General features: G+C 56.7%; 1 protein-coding gene across 1 annotated transcript; it reads left to right on the top strand.

Moving 5' to 3' along the window:
- The first annotated feature begins 1,490 nt into the window (after nucleotides 1-1,490).
- Nucleotides 1,491-20,588, top strand: LOC136303898 (transient receptor potential cation channel subfamily M member 8-like). Its single transcript, XM_066207598.1, has 4 exons — nucleotides 1,491-1,571; nucleotides 2,509-2,611; nucleotides 19,425-19,543; nucleotides 20,259-20,588. Exons 1-4 carry the CDS (start codon nucleotides 1,491-1,493, stop codon nucleotides 20,586-20,588), a joined length of 633 nt encoding a protein of 210 aa, XP_066063695.1.
- The last annotated feature ends 1,625 nt before the right edge of the window (nucleotides 20,589-22,213 follow it).

Raw genomic sequence — 22,213 nt, 5'->3', positions numbered from 1 at the left:
CTCGCACTGAGCGCTCTCCATGGCAACTTCTTTTGCAGGCAGCTCTGGTGGTGTGGGTGATTGTCCAGGTGCCTGAGTGCCACGAGGCAATGATCCTTTATTCCTCCCGCCTCTTTGTGGCTTTGCTTTTCCATGTTGTCATCACCACACAGCAGATGCCACCACAGGAAGTCGATCGCTTCTGGAGAGCGTGCCGAGAGGAACACCACCTTCCCAGCGACCCCAACAGGTCTCCGTCCTCCCGTCCTTCCCATGTCCTTGTGGCCAGTGCCAGTGCTCCCAATGTGACCCGGGCTTTGCTCTGCACACAGGTTTGCAGTGCAGGTCATGAAGTCCCTGCTCTGCCGGCTAGAGTGTGAGAATCAGGTGATGGTTGTGGAGTCCAAGCATGGCTGGGACACCATGCTCTGTGCTAATACCCAGTACTATGCTGTGGCTCTGCTGGCCAGGTGAGACCCCCTGCTCCCTGCTGTCCCTGGAATTGGTGCCCTGTGCCCGGGCTGCTCCACACAGTCCCTCTGGTCATGGACCAGAGGGCCTCGTCACTTTAGGGACGGCCGAGCAGACTGAAAAAGGCTGGGAGAGGAGGGTGCACAGGAGTGGCCGCCTCCCAAAGCACCCACGTCCCCTCCAGGGATACTGGGGAAAGACTGCACCTCTGGGAGTCAGTCCTGTGAAAAGTGTGCCCCCCCCAGCTCAGGCTCTTTCTTCCTTTTTGCCCCTGACAGGGAGATGCGCCATGTCTTGATCCCTTTCTCTGCCTGCATCGCAACCCGCTTGCTCCGGCTGCTCAGCATTGAGAAGCCAGGCTGCGATCTGCCTTTCCTGGCATTCCTTGTGGAGGTGAGCCTGAAGAGCAGCGCTGCCTGGCTGAGCTGCCTCCCAGCTCTCTGCCCTCTCGCAGCCGCATCCCTAGCCTCCTGGGATGGCACCAGCGCCCTGTGCTGCTGCTGCCTGGGGCTGGCCCTGGGCAGTTCTGGGCTCCTGCCAGCCGGGCCCTGTGCCACTGCCCTGTGCCTTTCAGGTCCTGGAGTGCCTGGACTTAACTAAATGTGGTGGCTGGGTCCTGAGGGTCGTGTCCAGGTACCTGCGGACCGAGTGCAGGAAGAGGTGTCGCCTGGCGCTCAAAGGCCTGCTGGTGCTCAGCAAGGATCCCCTGATGGTGAGAAGGGGGCAGCAGCTGAAGCTGCACTGGGGAGAGCAGCCCCATGGGCTGGCTGGGCTTCAGGAGCTGAGGCAGCTGCTCCCAGCTCTCCTGCCTCAGCTGCCCGAGTGCTTTGGGACAGGCCTTTGGTGTCTGGGCCCTGCGGCAGCAGGCTGGGCTTGCAGTGCCAGGGCGCTGTCGCTGGTGCAGCTGTTCACGGCTTCACAGCGCAGCCTTGTGTTCCACACAGGCCAGAAGAATGTGCTGCCTGTCTGAAAGCTTTGTGGATCTGCTGGCTGATGAAGACGGAGTGGTGGTTGCCCTGACCCTTCGTGTGCTTACTAATATGCTGGAGGGCGAAAACATCCTGGTATCCAGCACCACCGCCCCAAAGCTGGCTGAGGCACTCCTGGCGCTCTTTAACAATGTAAGGTTCTGCAACCCGAGCCACAGGCATTGGGTGCTGCCCAGAAACCTTGTGCTGTCTGCATTTTCAGGCCTTTGCCTAGGTGGGCCTGGAGTAATTGATGCTTAGGTTTTTTCCTTTCCCCTAGGAAAATAGCTACATGCAACTGCTCTCCATGGACCTCTTCTGTAAGGTGATGGAGTTGGTAGTGAAGGAGGGAAAAAAGCCCCTGAAGGCAACTGTCAACAAGAGCCTGTACCTACTTTTAATCTACTGCCATGATGAGAACTGGCGTGTGGCAAATGTGAGGTTTTGTGCATCCCTGGGACGGGGGCTCAGCTGCCTCCTGCCCTGCTGCAGGAGGAGGAGGAGGCTGCGTCCTCCTCCAGGCCTTGGCACAGGGATGCGAGTCCTTGTGCCCTGGGCTGTGGTGCCATCTCTGCATCTCTGCTGCTCTCCAGACCTCTCGGGAAACCCTGCATTGTGCGGCCAAGTTCCTGAAGAGGAGGGATCTCGAGAAGCTCCTGACAAAGGAACAACCGTTGACTATCGATGACTGTAAGGTAAGGATGGCTTGGAGAAGTGGCAGCCTCAGCCTGGAGAAGATCCGTGGCCGCGGGGCTGGCAGCCGTGGCCCCTGCCCAGTGTTGCACCCGGGGGCTCCAGCCTGCGCCCCACACGCCGCTGCCTTCCCTGGGCCCCGCGGGCTCTTCTCCAGGCTCCTGCGGGCCCGAGCCGGGTGCCCGTGGAGTCCCGGCCCAGCGGGGCTGCGGGCACGGGGCGGCACCGCGGCTCCCCGGGCAGCAGCCGGCCCTCTGCCCCCTCCAGAGCCCGGCGCCAGCGGCTGCTGGCCGGGCCTCAGGGCCGTGCGGGCAGGGGAGGCCGGGGCTGGGCGCGGCCAGAGCCCGGCCCAGGGGCTGAGCCCGCGCCAACCCTTCCCTCCTGCCGCTCTCTCCAGCTGGCAGACGACAGGATGCGAGCGGCCGAGTACCTGCGCCGGGCCCTGCCCTACCTGGAGAACCCACAGGAGTCCCTGCCAGAGGCGGCCATGCGGTTCATGGGTGAGCCATGAGCCCGGGCTCCCTCCCCGGCCCGCCGCAGCTCGGCCCCGGCCCCGGCTGCTGCTGCCCCGGCTGCAGCGGCATCCGGGCCCGGCGCCGTGGAGCCCCGCCTGCCCTCGGGGCTGCTGCCGCCCTCTGGCAGCCGTGCCCTGGGGCGGCAGCAGGCGGCAAGGGCCCGGGCTGAGCCCTGCCGGGGCAGGAGGCCGTGTGGCCACAGGGCTGGCAGCGGCGCTGGCAGGGAGCCGTGCCGCTGGGGCCGTGACACGCTCTCTGAGGGGGCAGCCAGGACAGCTTCACCTTCTCAGTCAGGGTGAGTGAGGGCAGCGGGCCGTCAGCGGCTCTGGCGGGGGAAGCTGCACTGCCTGGGCAGACAGCTGCAATCCTCAGCTCTGGAGGCCTTTGCTCCCTGTGTGGATGAGGGCTGGATGGGATGGCACTGGCAGGAAGATCTCCTAGGATTCCCACAGATCCAGCCTCTGACCATGTCTCTATTCTTCTCTCTTGCAGCCCTTCAAACCCAGAGGCAAGACAACAGGCCGTCATGCTCTGAACCTGCAAAATGAAGCCTGCTTTCCCCAGAAAGCTAAACAACTGGGGACGTCTTCTGAAACCAGCAAACCGGTGTCCCAAGAACACACCAGGAGACACTGAAGAGGACACCATCTCTCAGTGCTACTGGAGCTCCACGCACAGCTGAGGCTGAGCACAATTCTCCTGGCTTCACACCTCTCCCTCTTTGTAGTTAGCTCCCTCCCTCCAGCCCTCAGACCCTGCCCATCCCCCCTTATTCCCTCCCAGCTCATCCCTTTGCTTGGCCTTGAATTAATAAACACTTTGGCTTCTTCACTTCACCTGTGTCTCTGTGGAGCTGAAGCGGCGTAAAAACCTGAGCCCTAGCACACACAGGCCCCTGCTGCCGTCCTCTTGCGCGCCGTCTTTTGTGCAGAGACACAGAGGAGCGAGGCCGCGTCAGGCTGGAAAGGTGCCTGTGCTGAAGGTCCAGTTCCACAACACTGTGCAGTTTAAGGTCCTACTGAGCAGCCTGAAGCTCCCGGATTTTGAGAGAGCCAACCTGAGGACGCTCTGAAGCCAGCTGTGAGGGATTCCATGGCAAGCATCTACAGAGGGCAAAGGAGCTTGGAATGCTGGAAGCTTTCAAGAATAGCCTGCTGAAAGCACAGCAGTGCTCCATCCCTGCACAGGGTCGGGGAGATGGCAGAAGCAGAGACCATCAGGCCTTAACAGGGAGCTTGGGGTGTGCCTAAGGGCAAGTGAAGCAGCAGCAGCAGCAGCACGGTGGCCGAGACTCGGACGCGTGACCCGGCCAATGGCCCTAGCGCCGTCAGGCAGTGCCGGGATCCCGGCTGCGGTTCTGGTGCCCAGAGCTGAGGAATCGCAGCCCCTGCCTCAGAGGCTGCCAGAAAGCCAAGCGAGTGAGAGCAGAGGGAGGGCAGCCTTCCAGTCTCTCCTGGGCATGGCCGCAAAGCAGCCCCTGCTTCTCCTTCCTCTGCCCGTGTTTGCAGTGTGCTGATGGCAGCGCCAGCCAGGTTGTGCTCTGTCTTCCAAAGGCTGTGGAGAGCGGGCAGGAAAAGTGCTGCGTGCACAGCGGAGAGTCCTGGAAGGTGCTGGCGAGAGCGTCCTGCGGGATCAGGGCTCTGGTCTCTGGCCGGGAAGAACCTGCTTTTCCTGCTGTGAGCGCAGGCAGGAGTGGAGGCAGCGGGCAGCTTGTGTTTGTAGAGGGCCTGGGGCTGCATGTGTCAACCTCCAGCTGGAATCACACTGGGGGAAATGCCAGCTAGAGCTGGAGCGCCTGTCCAGAAAGGACCAGAAAGAAATTCAGCCTTGCCGGGGTTTCTTAAGATTGTCTTGGCATTCCCCAGGTGTCACGATCCGCTCACACAAGCGGGGTTCGTGATGCTTCCTTTTAGGGATCTCAGAGCACGAAAGACTCAGCGGGGGACAAACTCAGTTTACTCAATCACAAATGCACCTTTATTTAGTGCCAACAAATGCGATAGTAGGGAGAGAAAAAGAGAATAGTTAGAAAAACAGAAAAGAGGGGAAGGGGATTATGGCTACCAACATGGAGGGTCGAGTCCTCGAGGCTTTTGAAGATGCCTATAGACGCGGTCTTCTCCAGTGGGGAGATCTCAAAAGTGAGCGGGGGTCTCCAGGGTTTTATAGTCCTCTCCGAAGCGACAGGCAGTTGGCCAAACAGGTGGGGGAAATCATTGTAGTGTGTTCATTTAGTGAACCCAGAACAAGTTGGTCGTCAGCAGGTACAGTGTCAACCAGTACAAGTCAGCAGCTGCAGTGCCAGCAGGCACAGTCACTTCACCGTGACTTGCCCATTGTTTCTGCTCAGATTCTGATGTTCCGATATGGGTGCTGGGTTTTTCCATCGAACACACCTGCAGGCAGCACTTGGCCAACATCCCGCCTCATCCAGGCCAGAACTCCTGTATTGAGATTTTAAAGTCCCTTTTAGGGGTTTCAGTCTCTGTCCTTGACGATGGTCGTGAGGCAAATGAGGGATCTTCGGACCGTCTCTTACACCAGGAAAGCTTCCAGTCCTGGGAAAGACCTCTGGGGGAAAGGGGCTAGCTGCTGAAGGAAAGTGCTTTCCTAGGAGCTCCCAGTGATGTAGAAACAACTGTCCTCCTTTGGCTCTCTGTGGTCCTTTCAGTCCTTGAGGCCCGTTGCCCTTGGCAGACGGACAAGGGAAGGGAGAAGGCTGTGAAGAGCAGGTTTGGAATCCAGCTGGACCTGCAGAGACCAAGGCAAGCACCTGCAGCAGGGTGTGTTCCCCCCCTTTGGACAGAGGTGTGAGCAGGAGCATCTCTGTCCAGCTGCCAGCCCCAAAGCTGTCTTGGAGAGCTGTAAATTCAAAGGCTTTCCAGCACACACGTCTCACATCTTACCTGTCTGCTGTGTTTCAACTCCTCGCAATATGTGTTTGCCTCTTGCTTGCTGGAAGCTGCTGCGGCCCAGAGGGCCAGCACCGAGCTGGGCTGTGTGGGCCAGGCAGCAGGGAGAGTCTTGGCTGCTCTTGGTGTGTGCGTGGCCTCAGAAAAGGCTTGGAAGCTTTGCCTCCCAAGGCGCCCTGCTCCCTGCCTCTTCCTCTGCATCTTGGAGAGAACAAGGCAGGCATTTCTGGCAGCTGGGCATTAGCAGGCCTTCAAATGGGGGCGTCTTGTGGAGCAGGCCCAGCTGAGACACCCTGAGAGGAGCCCAGCGCTCCTTGCCCCTCTGCGCTGACACGTGAGCCTTGTCTGCTTTCGGGATGACCCTGGCTGTGTCAGGGGGTGCTACGTGGACACGAGACAGCCGGTCCTGTCCTGCTGGGTCCCGGCAGTGCCTGGCAGCGGTCCTGCCTCCCCGTCAGGATGCCGGCCAAGAGAGGTCCTGGAAGCTGAGGGAGCTGATCTGAAGCTTGCGCGGGTGCCTACAGCTCAAGGCCAAGGGCCTTCCCTCAGGATAGAGCAGTCCTGAGAGGTCTCTAGAATTCAATGAAATCAGCAGACAAATGCATTGTCCACCAAGAGCTCTTTTATTGGCCGGAGGTTAGGGCTCTGCACCCCAGCCCAAGGCTTCTTCGCCACGTCCAAATTTCAGTGGATTTCTGTAGGAATTCTATCAAAAATACCTTCCATCTTTAGACTGCTGAGGTGATTCCATAGGCAGGGGCTTAGAAGGAAACACTTTGCGTCAGAATCCTAGACCTGAAGCTAATGTCCACCTGCTGGCCAGGAGGAGTCTCAGCGCACCAAAGCAGCTCATCTTCCTCATGCCTTCCCTGCACAGGGCTGATTCTGTAGCCGCCCTTAGGTCTTCCCAAAGGCTATGTCTCAAGCTTTTTGTCAAGTCACTCTCATGTCAAGTTAGGCTTCCAGGTTTTGCTGATGTTAACTGGTGCTAAGGACTTCTGGATATCTGTGCTAAGTCCTCTTCACTTCTGTCAATTGCTTGTGCTTCCTTCCATCGAACAAAGGCCTTGTTTCATTCCTCAATGTGCCTGATGCTGGCCCAAGTCTTTTGGCACTGCTTGCTTTCCTGTGGCATGTTCTACCTGCCCCGAGAGTAAAGAGGGAGCTGGAGAAGGAGCTTGCCGGGCTGCTCTCCATCCTTTAGCAGCAGTCCTGCTGAAGCGGCCAAGTCCGAGCTGAGCGCAAATGGACCAGCCGTGCACGGGAAGGGTGGGTGGGAAGGATGATCCAGGAACCGTAGGCCTGGCAGCCTGAGCTTGCTAGCGGGGAAGGCCTTGGAGCACATCCTCCTGAGTGCCATGCCACGGCACGTGCAGGGAACCAGGGGGTGGCAAAGCTCTGCGCAGGCATGGGGACAGCTGCGGGTCTTGGCAGGGTGTTGAGCTGGGGTTGCTGTTGCTGGGCGTGTTGGGGAAGGAGTTGTCTGGAAGGTGAGAGGTCTAGGCTGGAACTGGGGTCACTTTGAAGGCAGCACCTGTGCTATGGCACAGCTTTGGTGATGGAGGACTGAAGGAATAGCTGGGACTTTTTCTCTTAGTCATCCTGCTTCTCCTGCAGAGAAGAAGAGGGGAGAGCTCTACTTTTTTGGCCACTTCCATATCTGGAGCAGGGGGAGGATTAGCCCTTTTGCAGTCTACTCATTTGTTTGGGCTACTTTTGTAACACTGAGTGGGCTTTCATTCCTGGAGAGCTTTGATTCCTTAAGAGAATTAGGCTCTTTCCATGCCTTCCTAGAAAAATGTTTGAATCCAAAGTAAGGTCTTTATTTTTCCTCTGTGTGGTCTTCTGCTTTGCAAAGCGACATTCAGTGGATGACCTTAAGGCAGATGTGTTGCTGCTGTAATAGATACAAAGTATTAAATTCCTGGATTTAAATTGTGTGTCTTAAAACTTTGCAGTGGAAGGTAAAATCCCCTGAATTGCTGGAAACACTTCCAGGACCTCTCTTTGCATACCACAGTCTTTTACCAGTCCTAAGGTGTTACCTGGACATCTGCCAGAGAGATAAGCAGGAAAGGGCCCATGAAGCATGGGCGGACCACATCTTCACAGCTCATCAGGAGATCCCATACCAATCTGGGCGGAGGGCGGCAGAAACCTTCTGACAGAAGATTCGGAGACTTTTCATGCAGAAGTCTTTTCAATTTCTCAGGAAACTCTTTCAGATACCCCTTGCGGACACCAGACATTTCAATGATTCTCTTATGTACAAGGTGTCATGTTCTTCGGGTTCTTTGTTACCGTCTTGTTTTCGCCTCAGGGTAGAACAATGGTCTAAAACACCTCCCCCGAGACCCCGAATTTGTGGGCAGTACTCCGGAGGGGCACCCTTTGCTGCTCCCGGATTGACCACCCAACATTCGATCCATGTTGTCCTGATTTATCGTGGCGTTTCCCGAAATTGCTTTTCAAATTTGTTAACTAAATCTTTGATTTTGGAAATTGGCTCTGATCATTTCTAACACTGCTTTGAGATGGGAAGGAAACTTGCAAATCTATCAGGTTCTCAGGCCATTGCTCTTAATTTAGCAAGTTGGCAACTTTTTGCAACTACTTGAGTTGAGTAATGGGAAGAAAAGCTTTCCCGAGTTGAGGATTTTTAAATGCCAGCTCCTTCTATGCCTCTGCTGCCAGGGTGATTTTGTGCTTCAGGAAATCAATCCAAGTAGAAAACAATTTCAGCATGGAGTAAGAGCTTCTGACAGAGACCAAGTGTTGCCAGCACTTGCTCCAGGTGCTCCTGCCAACATCCCCTGTAGGAAGGAGCCCAGCCGCCAGGGCCCGTTAACTTTGGCTGCCCTGTGGCAGAGAAGCGCCCCGGGGCACAGGTCTCTGGGGCAGGAGATGGCACCAGCGTTGCCAGGGCTCGGGGGGGCGGCAGCTCTGCTTGGGCGGGGGCTCCGTCACGCCTGCCGATTTCAGCACTGCCCTGGCCGCAGGGGTCAGGGCAGCGTCTGTGCCCTGGCCCACAGGTTCCTCATCTGTGTCACACCCGCGGGTTTAGGACGGCCACCGGCTGGGACGTGTCCCAGGGAGGCCGTGCCAGCTTCTGTGCGAGGCCCCGTGCCCTTCCCGCTGCGGCTGCGTCGGCGGCCCTGGGGGCTCCTTCTGCTGCCCTGAGCCCGCAGAGCAGGGCAGCGTTTGCCCATGGATTGAGCCGCTGCGAAAAATGCTGTCTCAGGGCTGTCTTAGACACTTGGGGAGAGGGGTTCCTTCCAACCTGGGCCACTTAGGCTGGGCTGGGAGCGGCCCCAGGGCAGGTGGCAGTGTGTGCATTGGCCCTTTGTGACACGGTGCAGCAGCGCGGTCACCGTGGCATGGAACTGCACAGGGTGTCCAAGGACCCTTTGTGACACGTGGGGACATAGGTGCTGGCAGTGACGCAGCCAGGCCACATTCCTTGGAGCAGGCGACGGGACAGGACGCGCCAGAGCGGTGCTGTGAGGAGCCCCCGCACAGCGCACTCGTTTGTGCCTGACCCAGAGCTTCTACAAGGAGTGAGTTGTGCAGCTGACCTCAGGGCCAGACTGCACGACTTGGTGACTCGGAGGCTTTCCAAGTCATCTCTTATCCCTGTGGCCTGTGGCCTCCAGGCCGGACTGTGGGATTTGGTGACTTGAATCATCTACGAGGAACCTCCTGTCATCGTGGCAGGAGCCCTTGAGACCAGAGTGCAGGACTTGCTGTCCTGCAGCCTTCCTGAGGCTTCTTCTGCCACAGGCGCTTTCAAGGCGCAAGTGCACAACTTGTTGCCTCAGTGCTTTCCTGAGGCATCTCTCTTGAAAGGTGCTGTGGCATGGCGGGCAGATTTCTCGGCCTGTCCAAAGTGTTCAGGGGGAAAAAAAGCAAAGGCCCTGGAGCTACCCCAGCACAGGAGCCTGAAGAGCCCGAGCGGATCCAGACACTACAGGATGGTGAGTGGCAGAGCTGGGCCACAGGGCTGATGGCTGCAGCCAACGTGGCCCCATCCCATCCCGTCCCTATCGCAGCCTGGGGAGGGCAGGGCTGGGCTGTGTTCTCCGGCCTCTCCCGCAGCCCCTCAGCTCTGGCTGCTCTCGCTCTTTGCCAGATGCAGCCACGGACGGCACACAAGAGCAGAGGCCTGCCGGTGGAAGCTTCCGCAGGACACTGAAGGTACCTGCAGCCATCCCCGCCTGGGCTGGGCCTGCTGTCACTGCTCAGCCGAGCACCGCGCTTGGAGCACTCCATGGAACACGTCTCTCTTCCCTGTCCTTTGTTCTCCTGCAGATGATCCGAAAATTCCTGCGCATTCGGCGTAGAAACACCGGCACCAGGGCAGCTGAGGGCTCAGCTGAGCCTGACTGTGGGCTGACCGAGCCCCAGGCAGAGCCTGATGTCAACACAGATTTGGCTGAGCCCTCAGAAAATTTTGACGCTGCGTTGAATGATCAAAGGGCAAGGGCTGACAAGGCAGTGGCTGAGGATGTGGCCCTCCAAATTACTGACACTGGAGAGACTCAGGGCATCAGAGATACTGGCGCCACGGCCACTCCCACTGCCATTCCTGCTCCCACCGTGGATTTTATCCAGAAGAGTGGTATTCCTTCTGAGCAGCAGGTAAACAGCCTGGGGCCGGGGCTAGAGGCTTCCCAGGATTGTGTGTCATCTCCAGCCACGGCCACTGGGCCCCCTCAGCCTTTGAGGCCGGCACAGCGTGGCAGGAAGGGAAGCGATTCTTGGGGGAAGCTGGTGAAGTTGCTCCCCGAGACAGCGGCCCAAGTCTTCCCCATGCCCTTTCCAGGTGCCAGCCATTGTAAAGAAGATGCACCAGAATCTTGCAACGCATGGAAATGTGGATACCAGGCTGCCCATGAACATCGTGAGGCTGGCCGAAGAACACCCAGCTGACGTGGTGCTGACCCTCCTGCGCTGTGCCCCAACATGTGACAGGTATGGGCCCACCTCCCTGGAGAGCTCAGGCCTCCCCGGCCTTTAGGGCCATGGCCCTGCACGGCCCGTGCAATGGGCTCTGCCAGAGCGGCAGACAGGTCCGGGACCCTCGGGCCCCTCTGTTTCCCGAGCCTGCTGCCGTGCTCCCTCCCTGCCCTTCAGGGCACCGGGGCTCTGTCACCCGGCCCCCAGACCCGCACAGGGCATGGTAGTGTGGCTGAGATGTCCCTGACACAGAGCTCTGATCCCACAGAGCTGCTGCAATGATGTGGAGAAGCATAGGCTCTTCGGTTCCCACAGTGGAGAAGGTGCTGCCAGCACTGCTCTGTGTGATGGAGAATTGGCCTCTGCACAGCATGTTCACCTCCGATGGCGACAAGGCGGACGTTTTTGCCCTGGCTGTGAGTTTCTGGGCATTTGCTCACCCCCAGGTCACCTCTCCAGCAGCTCTCCATCCTCTCCCTGCCTCAGGCCCTGGGCTGAAACCTGGCCTAAGGGCAGGCTCAGGGGGCACCAGGCCCGCTGCTCCCCCTGCGTCTCCCCTGGGGCCCTGCCACATGGACACCTCGCACTGAGCGCTCTCCTTGGCAACTTCTTTTGCAGGCAACTCTGGTGGTGTGGGTGATTGTCGAGGTGCCTGAGTGCCACGAGGCTATGACCCTTTATTCCTCCCGCCTCTTTGTGGCTCTGCTTTTCCATGTTGTCATCACCACACAGCAGATGCCACCACAGGAAGTTGATCGCTTCTGGAGAGCGTGCCGAGAGGAACACCGCCTTCCCAGCGACCCCAACAGGTCTCCGTCCTCCCGTCCTTCCCATGTCCTTGTGGCCAGTGCCAGTGCTCCCAATGTGACCCGGGCTTTGCTCTGCACACAGGTTTGCAGTGCAGGTCATGAAGACCCTGCTCTGCCGGCTGCAGTGTGAGAATGAGGTGATGGCTGTGGAGTCCAAGCATGGCTGGGACACCATGCTCTGTGCTCATACCCAGTACTATGCTGTGGCTCTGCTGGCCAGGTGAGACCCCCTGCTCCCTGCTGTCCCTGGAATTGGTGCCCTGTGCCCGGGCTGCCCCACACAGTCCCTCTGGTCAGTGGCCAGAGGGCCTCGTCACTTTAGGGACGGCCGAGCAGACTGGAAAAGGCTGGGAGAGGAGGGTGCACGGGAGTGGCCGCCTCCCAAAGCACCCACATCCCCTCCAGGGATGCTGGGGAAAGACTGCACCTCTGGGAGTCAGTCGTGAGGAAAGTGTGCCCCCCCCAGCTCAGGCTCTTTCTTCCTTTTTGCCCCTGACAGGGAGATGCGCTATGTCTTGATCCCTTTCTCTGCCTGCATCGCAACCCGCTTGCTCCGGCTGCTCAGCATTGAGAAGCCAGGCTGCGATCTGCCTTTCCTGGCATTCCTTGTGGAGGTGAGTCTGAAGAGCAGCGCTGCCTGGCTGAGCTGCCTCCCAGCTCTCTGCCCTCCCGCAGCCGCATCCCTAGCCTCCTGGGATGGCACCAGCGCCCTGTGCTGCTGCTGCCCGGGGCTGGCCCCGGGCAGTTCTGGGCTCCTGCCAGCCGGGCCCTGTGCCACTGCCCTGTGCCTTTCAGGTCCTGGAGTGCCTGGACTGGACTAAATGTGGTGGCTGGGTCCTGAGGGTCGTGTCCAGGTACCTGCGGATCGAGTGCAGGAAGAGGTGTCGCCTGGCGCTCAAAGGCCTGCTGGTGCTCAGCAAGGATCCCCTGATGGTGAGAAGGGGGCAGCAGCTGAAGCTGCACTGGGGAGAGCAGCCCCATGGGCTGGCTGGCCTTCAGGAGCTGAGGCAGCTGCTCCCAGCTCTCCTGCCTCAGCTGCCCGAGTGCTTTGGGACAGGCCTTTGGTGTCTGGGCCCTGCGGCAGCAGGCTGGGCTTGCAGTGCCAGGGCGCTGTCGCTGGTGCAGCTGTTCACGGCTTCACAGCGCAGCCTTGTGTTCCACACAGGCCAGAAGAATGTGCTGCCTGTCTGAAAGCTTTGTAGATCTGCTGGCTGATGAAGATGGAGTGGTGGTTGCCCTGACCCTCCGTGTCTTTACTAATATGCTGGAGAACAAAGACATCCTGGTATCCAGCACCACCGCCCCAAAGCTGGCTGAGGCACTCCTGGCGCTCTTTAACAATGTAAGGTTCTGCAACCCGAGCCACAGGCATTGGGTGCTGCCCAGAAACCTTGTGCTGTCTGCATTTTCAGGCCTTTGCCTAGGTGGGCCAGGAGTAATTGATGCTTAGGTTTTTTCCTTTCCTCTAGGAAAATAGCTACATGAAACTGCTCTCCATTGACCTCTTCTGTAAGGTGATGGAGTTGGTAGTGAAGGAGGGAAAAAAGCCCCTGAAGGCAACTGTCAACAAGAGCCTGTACCTACTTTTAATCTACTGCCATGATGAGAACCGGCGTGTGGCAAATGTGAGGTTTTGTGCATCCCTGGGACGGGGGCTCAGCTGCCTCCTGCCCTGCTGCAGGAGGAGGAGGAGGCTGCGTCCTCCTCCAGGCCATGGCACAGGGATGCGGGTCCTTGTGTTTTGGGCTGTGGTGCCATCTCTGCATCTCTGCTGCTCTTCAGGCCTCTCGGGAAACCCTGCATTGTGCGGCCAAGTTCCTGAAGAGGAGGGATCTCGAGAAGCTCCTGACAAAGGAACAACCGTTGACTATCGATGACTGTAAGGTAAGGATGGCTTGGAGAAGTGGCAGCCTCAGCCTGGAGAAGATCCGTGGCCGCGGGGCTGGCAGCTGTGGCCCCTGCCCAGTGCTGCACCCGGGGGCTCCAGCCTGCGCCCCACACGCCGCTGCCTTCCCTGGGCCCCGCGGGCTCTTCTCCAGGCTCCTGCGGCCCCGAGCCGGGTGCCCGTGGAGTCCCGGCCCAGCGGGGCTGCGGGCACGGGGCGGCACCGCGGCTCCCCGGGCAGCAGCCGGCCCTCTGCCCCCTCCAGAGCCCGGCGCCAGCGGCTGCTGGCCGGGCCTCAGGGCCGTGCGGGCAGGGGAGGCCGGGGCTGGGCGCGGCCAGAGCCCGGCCCAGGGGCTGAGCCCGCGCCAACCCTTCCCTCCTGCCGCTCTCTCCAGCTGGCAGATGACAGGATCCTAGCGGCCGAGCACCTGCGCCGGGCCCTGCCCTACCTGGAGAACCCACAGGAGTCCCTGCCAGAGGCGGCCATGCGGTTCATGGGTGAGCCATGAGCCCGGGCTCCCTCCCCGGCCCGCCGCAGCTCGTCCCCGGCCCCGGCTGCTGCTGCCCCGGCTGCAGCGGCATCCGGGCCTGGCGCCGTGGAGCCCCGCCTGCCCTCGGGGCTGCTGCCGCCCTCTGGCAGCCGTGCCCTGGGGCGGCAGCAGGCGGCAAGGGCCCGGGCTGAGCCCTGCCGGGGCAGGAGGCCGTGTGGCCACAGGGCTGGCAGCGGCGCTGGCAGGGAGCCGTGCCGCTGGGGCCGTGACACGCTCTCTGAGGGGGCAGCCAGGACAGCTTCACCTTCTCAGTCAGGGTGAGTGAGGGCAGCGGGCCGTCAGCGGCTCTGGCGGGGGAAGCGGCACTGCCTGGGCAGACAGCTGCAATCCTCAGCTCTGGAGGCCTTTGCTCCCTGTGTGGATGAGGGCTGGATGGGATGGCACTGGCAGGAAGATCTCCTAGGATTCCCACAGATCCAGCCTCTGACCATGTCTCTATTCTTCTCTCTTGCAGCCCTTCAAACCCAGAGGCAAGACAACAGCCCGTCATGCTCTGAACCTGCAAAATGAAGCCTGCTTTCCCCAGAAAGCTAAACAACTGGGGACGTCTTCTGAAACCAGCAAACCGGTGTCCCAAGAACACACCAGGAGACACTGAAGAGGACACCATCTCTCAGTGCTGCTGGAGCTCCACGCACAGCTGAGGCTGAGCACAATTCTCCTGGCTTCACACCTCTCCCTCTTTGTAGTTAGCTCCCTCCCTCCAGCCCTCAGACCCTGCCCATCCCCCCTTATTCCCTCCCAGCTCATCCCTTTGCTTGGCCTTGAATTAATAAACACTTTGGCTTCTTCACTTCACCTGTGTCTCTGTGGAGCTGATGCGGCGTAAAAACCTGAGCCCTAGCACACACAGGCCCCTGCTGCCGTCCTCTTGCGCGCCGTCTTTTGTGCAGAGACACAGAGGAGCGAGGCCGCGTCAGGCTGGAAAGGTGCCTGTGCTGAAGGTCCAGTTCCACAACACTGTGCAGTTTAAGGTCCTACTGAGCAGCCTGAAGCTCCCGGATTTTGGGAGAGCCAACCTGAGGACGCTCTGAAGCCAGCTGTGAGGGATTCCATGGCAAGCATCTACAGAGGGCAAAGGAGCTTGGAATGCTGGAAGCTTTCAAGAATAGCCTGCTGAAAGCACAGCAGTGCTCCATCCCTGCACAGGGTCGGGGAGATGGCAGAAGCAGAGACCATCAGGCCTTAACAGGGAGCTTGGGGTGTGCCTAAGGGCAAGTGAAGCAGCAGCAGCAGCAGCACGGTGGCCGAGACTCGGACGCGTGACCCAGCCAACGGCCCCAGCGCCGTCAGGCAGTGCCGGAATCCGGGCTGCGGTTCTGGTGCCCAGAGCTGAGGAATCGCAGCCCCTGCCTCAGAGGCTGCCAGAAAGCCAAGCAAGTGAGAGCAGAGGGAGGGCAGCCTTCCAGTCTCTCCTGGGCATGGCCGCAAAGCAGCCCCTGCTTCTCCTTCCTCTGCCCGTGTTTGCAGTGTGCTGATGGCAGCGCCAGCCAGGTTGTGCTCTGTCTTCCAAAGGCTGTGGAGACCGGGCAGGAAAAGTGCTGCGTGCACAGCGGAGAGTCCTGGAAGGTGCTGGCGAGAGCGTCCTGCGGGATTAGGGCTCTGGTCTGTGGCCGGGAAGAACCTGCTTTTGCTGCTGTGAGCGCAGGCAGGAGTGGAGGCAGCGGGCAGCTTGTGTTTGTAGAGGGCCTGGGGCTGCATGTGTCAACCTCCAGCTGGAATCACACTGGGGGAAATGCCAGCTAGAGCTGGAGCGCCTTTCCAGAAAGGACCAGAAAGAAATTCAGCCTTGCCAGGGTTTCTTAAGATTGTCTTGGCATTCCCCAGGTGTCACGATCCGCTCACACAAGCGGGGTTCGTGATGGTTCCTTTTAGGGATCTCAGAGCACGAAAGACTCAGCGGGGGACAAACTCAGTTTACTCAATCACAAATGCACCTTTATTTAGTGCCAACAAATGCGATAGTAGGGAGAGAAAAAGAGAATAGTTAGAAAAACAGAAAAGAGGGGAAGGGGATTATGGCTACCAACATGGAGGGTCGAGTCCTCGAGGATTTTGAAGATGCCTATAGACGCGGTCTTCTCCAGTGGGGAGATCTCAAAAGTGAGCGGGGGTCTCCAGGGTTTTATAGTCCTCTCCGAAGCGACAGGCAGTTGGCCAAACAGGTGGGGGAAATCACTGTAGTGTGTTCATTTAGTGAACCCAGAACAAGTTGGTCATCAGCAGGTACAGTGTCAACCAGTACAAGTCAGCAGCTGCAGTGCCAGCAGGCACAGTCACTTCACCGTGACTTGCCCATTGTTTCTGCTCAGATTCTGATGTTCCGATATGGGTGCTGGGTTTTTCCATCGAACACACCTGCAGGCAGCACTTGGCCAACATCCCGCCTCATCCAGGCCAGAACTCCTGTATTGAGATTTTAAAGTCCCTTTTAGGGGTTTCAGTCTCTGTCCTTGACGATGGTCGTGAGGCAAATGAGGGATCTTCGGACCGTCTCTTACACCAGGAAAGCTTCCAGTCCTGGGAAAGACCTCTGGGGGAAAGGGGCTAGCTGCTGAAGGAAAGTGCTTTCCTAGGAGCTCCCAGTGATGTAGAAACAACTGTCCTCCTTTGGCTCTCTGTGGTCCTTTCAGTCCTTGAGGCCCGTTGCCCTTGGCAGACGGACAAGGGAAGGGAGAAGGCTGTGAAGAGCAGGTTTGGAATCCAGCTGGACCTGCAGAGACCAAGGCAAGCGCCTGCAGCAGGGTGTGTTCCCCCCCTTTGGACACAGGTTTGAGCAGGAGCATCTCTGTCCAGCTGCCAGCCCCAAAGCTGTCTTGGAGAGCTGTAAATTCAAAGGCTTTCCAGCACACACGTCTCACATCTTACCTGTCTGCTGTGTTTCAACTCCTCGCAATATGTGTTTGCCTCTTGCTTGCTGGAAGCTGCTGCGGCCCAGAGGGCCAGCACCGAGCTGGGCTGTGTGGGCCAGGCAGCAGGGAGAGTCTTGGCTGCTCTTGGTGTGTGCGTGGCCTCAGAAAAGGCTTGGAAGCTTTGCCTCCCAAGGCGCCCTGCTCCCTGCCTCTTCCTCTGCATCTTGGAGAGAACAAGGCAGGCATTTCTGGCAGCTGGGCATTAGCAGGCCTTCAAATGGGGGCGTCTTGTGGAGCAGGCCCAGCTGAGACACCCTGAGAGGAGCCCAGCGCTCCTTGCCCCTCTGCGCTGACACGTGAGCCTTGTCTGCTTTCGGGATGACCCTGGCTGTGTCAGGGGGTGCTACGTGGACACGAGACAGCCGGTCCTGTCCTGCTGGGTCCCAGCAGTGCCTGGCAGCGGTCCTGCCTCCCCGTCAGGATGCCGGCCAAGAGAGGTCCTGGAAGCTGAGGGAGCTGATCTGAAGCTTGCGCGGGTGCCTACAGCTCAAGGCCAAGGGCCTTCCCTCAGGATAGAGCAGTCCTGAGAGGTCTCTAGAATTCAATGAAATCAGCAGACAAATGCATTGTCCACCAAGAGCTCTTTTATTGGCAGGAGGTTAGGGCTCTGCACCCCAGCACAAGGCTTCTTCGCCACGTCCAAATTTCTGTGGGTTGCTGTAGGAATTCTATCAAAAATCCCTTCCGTCTTTAGACTGCTGAGGTGATTCCATAGGCAGGGGCTTAGAAGGAAACACTTTGCGTCAGAATCCTAGACCTGAAGTTAATGTCCACCTGCTGGCCAGGAAGAGTCTCAGCGCACCAAAGCAGCTCATCTTCCTCATGCTGTCCCTGCACAGGGCTGATTCTGTAGCCGCCCTTAGGTCTTCCCAAAGGCTATGTCTCAAGCTTTTTGTCAAGTCACTCTCATGTCAAGTTAGGCTCCCAGGTTTTCCTGATGTTCACTGGTGCTAAGTACTTCTGGACATCTGTGCTAAGTCCTCTTCACGTCTGTCAATTGCTTGTGCTTCCTTCCATCGAACAAAGGCCTTGTTTGATTCCTCAATGTGCCTGATGCTGGCCCAAGTCTTTTGGCACTGCTTGCTTTCCTGTGGCATGTTCTACCTGCCCCGAGAGTAAAGAGGGAGCTGGAGAAGGAGCTTGCCGGGCTGCTCTCCATCCTTTAGCAGCAGTCCTGCTGAAGCGGCCAAGTCCGAGCTGAGCGCAAATGGACCAGCCGTGCACGGGAAGGGTGGGTGGGAAGGATGATCCAGGAACCGTAGGCCTGGCAGCCTGAGCTTGCTAGCGGGGAAGGCCTTGGAGCACATCCTCCTGAGTGCCATGCCACGGCACGTGCAGGGAACCAGGGGGTGGGAAAGCTCTGCGTAGGCATGGGGACAGCTGCGGGTCTTGGCAGGGTGTTGAGCTGAGGTTGCTGTTGCTGGGCGTGTTGGGGAAGGAGTTGTCTGGAAGGTGAGAGGTCTAGGCTGGAACTGGGGTCACTTTGAAGGCAGCACCTGTGCTATGGCACAGCTTTGGTGATGGAGGACTGAAGGAATAGCTGGGACTTTTTCTCTTAGTCATCCTGCTTCTCCTGCAGAGAAGAAGAGGGGAGAGCTCTACTTTCTTGGCCACTTTGATATCTGGAGCAGGGGGAGGATTAGCCCTTTTGCAATCTACTCATTTGTTTGGGCTACTTTTGTAGCACTGAGTGGACTTTCATTCCTGGAGAGCTTTGATTCCTTAAGAGAATTGGGTTCTTCTCATGCCTTCCTAGGAAAATGTTTGAAACCAAAGCAAGGCCTTTGTTTTACCTCTGTGTGGTCTTCTGCTTTGCAAAGTGACACTCAGAGGATGACATTAATGGAAATTTCTTGCTGCTTCTAATTACTGAGATGATATCTTGGTGTTCAAGATGTTCTGCATCGGGGAATCACATTTCTTTGCTGTATGTTCAGAGGATAATTAATGTTGTCCTTTGGTGACTTTAAAATCCAACTCATTATCTACTTCCATTTAGGCTTGTTTAAATTTGTTAAAACCCAGGACTGATGAGAAGCAGCTTTGCTACGATGCGGTGGTAAATTTCTTTGTTAAAGGATCTAGAAGATCTGCTACTAAACAGCCTTGAAAGCTTTGAAAGGGAATTTTTCTCTTTTTTTGTAGATCAAAGACGTCCTTGAAAGCCTTCATTTACTGACAGTGATCAGAATAGAAGCTGGAGATGCAATTGTGGGCAATGCCATTTCCTTTGCTCTGTACCAAGGCAAATAATTGTTTTTCTGGGTTTGTTTGGGAATTTAATAATAAATGGAAATGGGATGGCTATTTATTCCCTAGAGGAGGTTTCCTTAGAGCAGTGCCATCTCCCTAGAGCTAAGCTCCTGCCTTAATTTGGAGCCTGTCTTCTTCTGCTGAAGGGGTGTGGGCAGGCTACAACAGCAGTATGGGATCTCTGAGCGTGGGAAAGATCCAAACCAGGTAACTGGGAAGGCATTTTGGAGAGTCTTGGGGATGCTGGTTGGGCCCCACTTGGGAATCCTGCAGAATCTCCCTGGTGTAGAGGGTGCAGGACTCTGAGCAGCCTGAAGAAAGCCTTGTGCTGATCTTGGTTAGGAAGTGCTCCTGGACCATAAACACATCCCTGAGCCTCCAGCAGCCTCCAGCCCCCAGTCAGGAAGATGTGCATGAGTCTGGGGAAAAAGCCACTTGGAAGAAGTCTTGTCCTGGCAGTGTGAGAAGCAGCAATGATAAATGTGCCTGGTTGTTACCCAGAGATTGTTCCTCGCCTGCAGCTTTCAGCACCAAGGAGCACGACAGGGAGAACTGGAACGGGCAGCTGAAACTGCTGCTGGAGTGGAACCAGCTGGACCTGGCCAGCGACGAGATCTTCACCAATGACCGAAACTGGCAGGTGCAGCCCCCTTCTGAGGGAGTGCTGGGAGCTGTGGGGAGGGACACATCCCAGCAGGAGCCACTGTCTCAGCACCTGGGCCTCTGTGTCAAGAGAGTGTCTATTGCTCCCGCACTGACCGTCACATTCTGTTCAGCCTGGAGAAGAGGAGGTCAGACCTCCTTGGCAGCTGCTGCTTCCTCACAAGGGGCAGCTCCCATCTCTGCTGTTACAGGGACAGGACCCCAGGGAATGGCTGGAGCTGTGCCAGGGGAGGCTCAGGCTGGAGACCAGGGAAAGGTTCTTCTCCCAGAGGGTACAGGGCGCTGCCCAGGCTCCCCAGGGAATGGGCACAGCCCCAAGGCTGCCACAGCTCAAGGAGCATTTGAGAAACACTCTCAGGGATGCACAGGGTGGCATTGTTGGGGTGTCTGTGCAGGGCCGGGGGCTGGACTCCATGATCCTTGTGGGTCCTTTCCAACTCATTCAGTCAGGATAATCCATAGAGCCAGCTCCATCATTCGCTGATGATCCATCCATTCTATCATCACTGGTTAGAAAGGTGATCTGCCCATGCCAGAAATGCTCTGGGCCATCTAGCCAAGGCAATTGTGCACAGAAAAAGCCCCCGGCCTGATTCTGATGAAAGTGTGACAGTGATTGTGTATCAGGCCATAGATGAAATTTACATGTCTCACATGTGATCCCTCACATTTGCTTTTCCAGTTCTTCCTAGGCTGCTGACCTTCAGGATGTGATGTTCACAGCCCTGGTGAAAGACAGGCCCAAATTTGTCTGGCTCTTCCTGGAGAACGGCTTGAATCTGCGGAAGTTCCTCACCCCAGGGGTCCTGATGAAGCTATACACCAACAACTTGAGCAGCCTGGTGTTCTGGAACCTGCAGTTTTCCAAGAACTCCTGCAACGATGCCCTCCTCACCTTCATGTGGAAGATGGTGGAGGATTTCCAGAGAGGTTTCAAAAGAGATTACAAAAACAGCAAGGAGGAGATGGAGATACAGCTTTCAGTGAGTGAGGAGCATTACCACATAACCATCACCACATAATAAGTCATTCACTCTTAACTGCAAATGTCAAGATTAAATTAAATATATGATTTGCAATTGTTTTTTGCTTGTAGCTTACAAGCTTTTCTTGAAAATGTCTTTGTTTCACATTAACTTTTTTGATTAACCAATTCCAGGCAGTAGACAGAAAGGTGGTTTGGGCCCTCCATTCTACACATGTTGTACCTTTAGAGTTTGTAAATTTCTGCAACCAGCTCGATTTCTAACTCATGACTTGTGATGTAACTCCTTTCAGTTTTTATACAGCAGATATCATTTCATATTTCAATTGGAACTTCATATTGTTTCTAACACAATTAGAGAAACTCTTAACGTAATGGTAAAATCTTTGTGTACCCAAAATAACCTCTAAATGGTTTCAGTATTATGGAGCTTTTTATTCAGAGCAACAACAAATGGCCTTTATATTCTTGATTTTAACTACAGAGGAAGAGGAGGAAGAGTGTGTGCAGTCTGCTCTGCTAGATATGATTGCAGGACCTTGCTCATCAAACCATCTGTTTACCATGACAGCAAAAGCTGCTGTGCATAGTTAGACAAAGGGGCCAGTGGGGTTCAGCAGAGGCCAGTTAGGAACGGAGTCACGGCAAGGCAAGCAGATAGTAAGATTTTGCTTCACGGGATCATTGGACAGTCTGAGTTGGAAGACACCCTAAAGATCTCCCCGTGTGACCCACATGCCATGGGCAGGGACCCTTTCCACTAGACCGGATTCCCTAAAGCCTCATGCAAGTTGGCCTTGAACACTTCCAGGATGGGGCATCCACAGCTTTTCTGAGCAACCTGTGCCGGTGCTTCACCACCTTCACAGAGAGGAATTTCTTTCAAACATCTAATAATGCCCTGGCCTCTTTCAGTTTGAAAACATTCTTCCTTATCCTATCACTCCAGGCCTTCATCAAAAGTCCCTCTCCAGTTCTCTTATAGCACTTTTAGTTGCTGGAAGGTACTCTGAGATCTCTCCAGAGCCTTCTCTTCTCCATTCGGAACAACGCCTGACAACCGTTCCTCACAGGAGAGCTGCTCCAAGCCCTATGACCTGCTCTGGACGTGATCCAACAAGGTGATGTCCTTCTTATTCTGAAGGGCCCAGAAACGGACCCAGTGGGGTTTCATGCGAGGGTAGTAGAAGGACAGAATGCCTTCCCTCAACCTGCTTTGGTCCCATTTCTTTGGCTGCCGCCAGCGACAGAGGCTTTCTAATCTGGGAGCTCACATGTTGGGCTTCTCATCCACCAACACTCCTAAGTCCTTCTTCTTGGGCTGCTCTTAATCTAGTCTCCTCACAGCCTGTAATTTGTGCTTGGGATTGCCTTGGCTCAAGTGCCTGACTTTGTACTTGACTTGGTAGAACTTCAGAAGGCTTTTTCATAAACCTTCTAGAAATATAATAGCTTCAGACAATGCAGTCTGCAATGTCACTGAAAGAATATTAGGAAGGAAGATACACAGATGCACAGGTGCAGGCATGCCTCTTAACCTGTGAAAACATGAGCTTTGTCTCTTTGGACAAGTAGGTAAGAAAGAAATTTGAAACTAGTCTCATCTCATGTCTCTCTTTCCCATTGTCGACTCCATCTGCATGGCCAAATTGTCTTTTTTGT

The sequence above is a fragment of the Chamaea fasciata genome, unplaced genomic scaffold (genome assembly GCF_029207755.1).
Source record: "Chamaea fasciata isolate MVZ Bird 193981 ecotype frontalis unplaced genomic scaffold, bChaFas1.0.hap1 SCAF_42, whole genome shotgun sequence".
In the NCBI taxonomy this organism is placed as follows: Eukaryota; Metazoa; Chordata; class Aves; order Passeriformes; family Sylviidae; genus Chamaea; species Chamaea fasciata.
This window is presented reverse-complemented; position numbering and strand designations above follow the sequence as displayed.